We start from the raw sequence: 4,375 nt of genomic DNA on the forward strand, positions 1-4,375 counted from the left end.
TTCTATATTATTCCTAGTTTATTTTTTTGCTTTTCTTGAGAAATGAAATGTCATAAGGTCCAGATAATGCAGCATGGCAGAGGGAAGAGTGCAGGAAACTCCTCTTGATCTTAAAAAAGAAGAAAGAGTAATTGAGGTGCGACGGGGGTGGTAGACCTGCTAATATTAGAACTTTGGTGAACTGATAACAAGTGGTAGGACTGAAGTGGTAAAGATAACCCACACGTGGAAAATCTTTGCATAATACATGTGCTGTGAAAGTATTTAAGGCCACTTGTTAACACTTCAGCACCTAGTCTGTATCAGTTAAGGAATTGATAAGAAATGAAACACGAATATATTCATAGCAACTGATATATTTTCATCTTGTCAAGGTCTATAGTATCACTAATATCACAATGTTTCTGGGAGGACCCCTGGGGGCTCCAACACTCTTGGGGACGCCATTGCGGCTGGGAGGGCCCTTGGGAGGCCCCGTGGGGGTGCCGTCTTCAATGCGAAACTATTTTGGGGCATTGCGTGCCTCAGGGAGGGTCCCTGGGGGTGCTGTAGCCCCTGGAAAGGTCCATGAGATTGTTGCCATCCCTGGGAAGATCCATGGATGCGCTGCCGCAACAGCGAGTACCACTGGGGTGGTCCCTGCAGGCATCGCCAATCCTGGGGGATGCCGCCGCCCTTGAGAGAGTACCTGGGGGCGCCGCTGCCCCTGTGAGGGTCCTTGGCAGTGCTGCCATCCCTGGGTGGGTCCCTGGGGTTGTTGCTGCCCCTTAGAGGGTCCATGGGCGTGCTGCTACCCCTGGGAGGGCCCCTAGGGTCTCTGCCGCCTTTGGAAGAGTCTCTGGGGGCGTCGCCACCCCTGGGAAGGTCCCTTTGGGCGCTGCCGCCCCTGGGAGGGTTCCTGGGGGGTGCCGTCGCTGCTACGAAGGTTCCTGGGGGCGCCAGTGCACCTGAGAGGGTCCCTGCAGGTACCGCCATCCCTGGCAGTGTCCCCGGGGGATCCGCTGCCCCTGGAAGGTTCCTTGGAGCGCCACCGTCCCTGGGAGGGTCACTAGGGTGCTGCCTCCCCTGGGACGGTCCCTGGGGGCACCAGCGCCAGTGGGAAGGTTCCTAGGGTGCCGCTGCCCCTGGGATGGTTCCTTAGGGCGCCGGCGCTCTTGAGAAGGTCTCTGGGAGCGTCTCTATCCCTGGGAGAGTGTCTGGGGACGCCACCGCCTCGAAAGGGACCCTTGGGGTGCCACCACCACTGTGAATGCCCTTGGGGGTGCTGCTGCCCCTGAGTGGGATCCTAGGAATTTCACCCCCCTGAGAGGGCCCCTGGGATGGCCACCCCCCTCCTCCTTGGAGGGTCTTATGAACTATGGGTTTCCAAGGTGTGATGTAGGGTTTGTGTGTTATTCTGAAAGTACTTAAATAATTAAACCCCTTAAATTTCAATTCTGAGAAAAAAGTATATTTTGGTCAAAAATTTTGTCAGGTGTAAGACTTACATTTTTGTGGGTTATTTTGGACACTAATTACTCTGCAATCGAACCGTGGACCACATATTCATAATTAGCAAGCTCAGGAGTACCCATATTGTGATTTTCAGCAAAGCCTAATTTTTGGCGGGGACTTCGCCGTCTCTGGGAAGGTCCCTGGAGGCATTGTCGTCACTGGGAAAGTCTTTGGGAGCACCGCCGCCCCTAGGAAGGTCCCTGGGGGCCCCACCTCATTTGGGACGGTCCCTGGGGTCGCCACCACGGCTGGGACGGTCCCTCGGGGCGCCACCGTTGGTGGAACGTTCCCCGGTGGCGTCATTGCCTCTGGGAGGGTTCCTGGGGCGTCGCCGCCCCTGAGTGGGCCCTAGGAAACGCCACCATCCCTGGAGGCACCACCACGCCTGGGAGGGCTCCTAGGGGCGTCTTCATCCCAGAGAGAGCCCCTAGGGGCGCCGTCGTCCCTGGAGACACTACTACCCTTGGGAGGGTTCCTGCAAGAGTCCCTGGGAGCACCGTCGTCCCTTGGGGCCAATAGGAGAATAGAGCAGTCACTCAACACAACACCACAACTTGTGTTTTCCTGTTGGATATTATTCTCTGTTACCTTCTTCAGAATACGATGATACTGGAAATGTGATGGGGGGGGGTGTATGTATTTAATGTTGTATCTCCCAGAGTTCTAAATAACGCAAAAATACTGCACTCAGGGGCCCTCCAGGTTTGGCGCTCCCAGAGAACTCCTACATGTAGAGGCGGCGGCGTCCCCATGGGTCCTTCCAGGGGCGGCAGCGCCCCCAGGGACCCTCCTAGGGGCGTTGGCGCTCTCAGGGGCTCTCTCAGGAGCGATGAGACCCCCAGGGGCCCTCCCAGGGGTGGTGGCATTCCCAGGATCAAACTCAGGGGCGGCAGCGCCGTAAGGGGCCCTCCCAGAGGTGGTGTCGCCACCATGGGCCCACTCAGGGACGGCGGTGCCCTCATGTACCCTGCAGAGGTGGTGGCGTGGTCAGGGCACCTTCAGGGACAGCGTCGTTCCCACGGACCTTTGCAGAGACCCTTTCAGGGGCGTCAGGGCCCTTAGGGAAGCTCCCAGAGGCGGCGGGGACCTTGGGACCTTCCCAGGGCCGGCGGGGCTCCCAAGGACCCTTCCAGGGACGGTGGCACCTCCAAGGTCTCTCCCAGGGGCAGCGACGCCTTCAGGGTCCCTCCCAGGGACGGCGGCGCCACCAGGGACCCTCACAGGGGCGGCGACGCCCCCAGGGATCATCCCAGGGACGTTCTAAGGGGCGGCAAGCCTACAGGGGATCTTCCAGGGCTGGTGGAGCCACCGTGGGCGCTCCCAGAGGCTGTGGTGCTTCCAGGGGCCCTCCTAGGGTCATTGGTGCCCCAAGGACCCTCCTAGGGACATGACGCGCCTCCAGGGACCCTTCCAGGTGCGGCGATGTCCCCTAAAACCCTCCCAGAGGCGTCGGTACCCCTAGGGGCCTTCTCAGGGGCGGTAGTACCCCTAGTGACTCTCCCAGGGGTGGCGACTCCCCCAGGGACCATCCAAGAGGTTGATGGCGTGCCCAGGGGACCACTCAGGGGTGGCCCCGCCTCCAGGGGCCCTTCCATTGGTGGTGACACCACCAGGGGGCCACCCAAGGGCGACGGGGCCCCGAGGGACCCTCCCAGAGGCGGTGGCGCCCCCATGGATACTCCCAGAGACAGCTGCGCCCCAAGGGACTCTTGCAGTGACCCCACTAGGGCCGGCAGTGCCTCCAGAAACCCTCCCAGGAGCGGCAGCACCCCTAGGGGCCCTCTCAGGAACACCGACACTTCCAGGTGCACTCCCAGTGGTGGTGGTGCCCCCAGGGAACCTCTCAAAACCCCTCCCAAAGTTAGTGGCATTTCAAGGACCCACTCAGGGGCAGCAGCGACCCTAGGGGCCCTCCCGGGGGTGGTCGCGCCACCACGGCCCAGTCAGAGGCAGCGGCTCCCCTGGGGACCATCTCAGTGGCGGTGGCGCCCTTTGGGACTTCTGCACCCCCACGGACCTTCCAGGGACCTGCTCTGGATCGTAGGCGCCACTAGGGACCCTCCTAGGGGCGGTGGCGCCTCTGGGGACCTTCTCTTAGGTGGAGGGGCTCCCAGTGGCCCTAACAGGGGTGGTGGAGCCCAAGAGGCCATCCCAGAGGCAGCGACGCCTTCAGGATCCCTCTTAGGGACAGCGGCACCCAAAGGGACCTTCCCAGGGGCGCACCCCCCTTCCCAAGGAGCCTACCAAGGTGTCCTCAGGGGCCCTATGGCATGCTTGTTCGCTGCGAGGGCCCCAGGGGGCGCTTTCGCTCTTGGGAGGCTTCCTGTGCGTGCCGCCGTCTCTGGTAGGTTTTTTGACGCGTTACCGCTCCTGTGAGGGTCCCTGAGTGCGCCGCCGCCCTTTGGAAGATTCCTGGGGGCGCCGCTGCCCCTGGAAGTGTACCTAGGGTTACCACCGTCACTGGGAGTGTCCTTGGGATAGTCCCTCAAGCCAGCCTCAGAGAGCCAAACAATCTAAAAGAAATAACAAAATCTTTCCCCGCATCCACACACTCTCCTTCCCATCCACCCACCCTTCCTCCCACCCACCCCTTCCTCCCATCCACACACCTTACCTCCCATCCACACACCCTACCTCCCATCCACATACCCTACCTCCAATCCACACACCCTTCCTCCCATCTACACACCCTAGAAAGAAAAATAAATTAATATTTGATGATTTTGATATTCTTCTTGAGCAAAGAGCGAGTCATCAGTCGAACATTAACTCACGTCTCACAGCCTAAAACCCTAAATAATAATAATAATAATAATAATAATAATAATAATAATAATAATAATAATAATAATAATAATAATAATAATAATAATAATAGTAA

At 58.7% G+C, this 4,375-nt stretch overlaps 1 protein-coding gene across 1 annotated transcript; it reads right to left on the reverse strand.

Moving 5' to 3' along the window:
- Nucleotides 1-393: 393 nt before the first annotated feature.
- Nucleotides 394-975, reverse strand: LOC121871715 (basic salivary proline-rich protein 2-like). The gene has a single exon (XM_042374128.1). The coding sequence runs from the start codon at nucleotides 973-975 to the stop codon at nucleotides 394-396; it is 582 nt and encodes a 193-aa protein (XP_042230062.1).
- Nucleotides 976-4,375: the final 3,400 nt, after the last annotated feature.

Source organism: Homarus americanus, unplaced genomic scaffold, assembly GCF_018991925.1.
Source record: "Homarus americanus isolate GMGI-L3 unplaced genomic scaffold, GMGI_Hamer_2.0 scaffold39675, whole genome shotgun sequence".
In the NCBI taxonomy this organism is placed as follows: Eukaryota; Metazoa; Arthropoda; class Malacostraca; order Decapoda; family Nephropidae; genus Homarus; species Homarus americanus.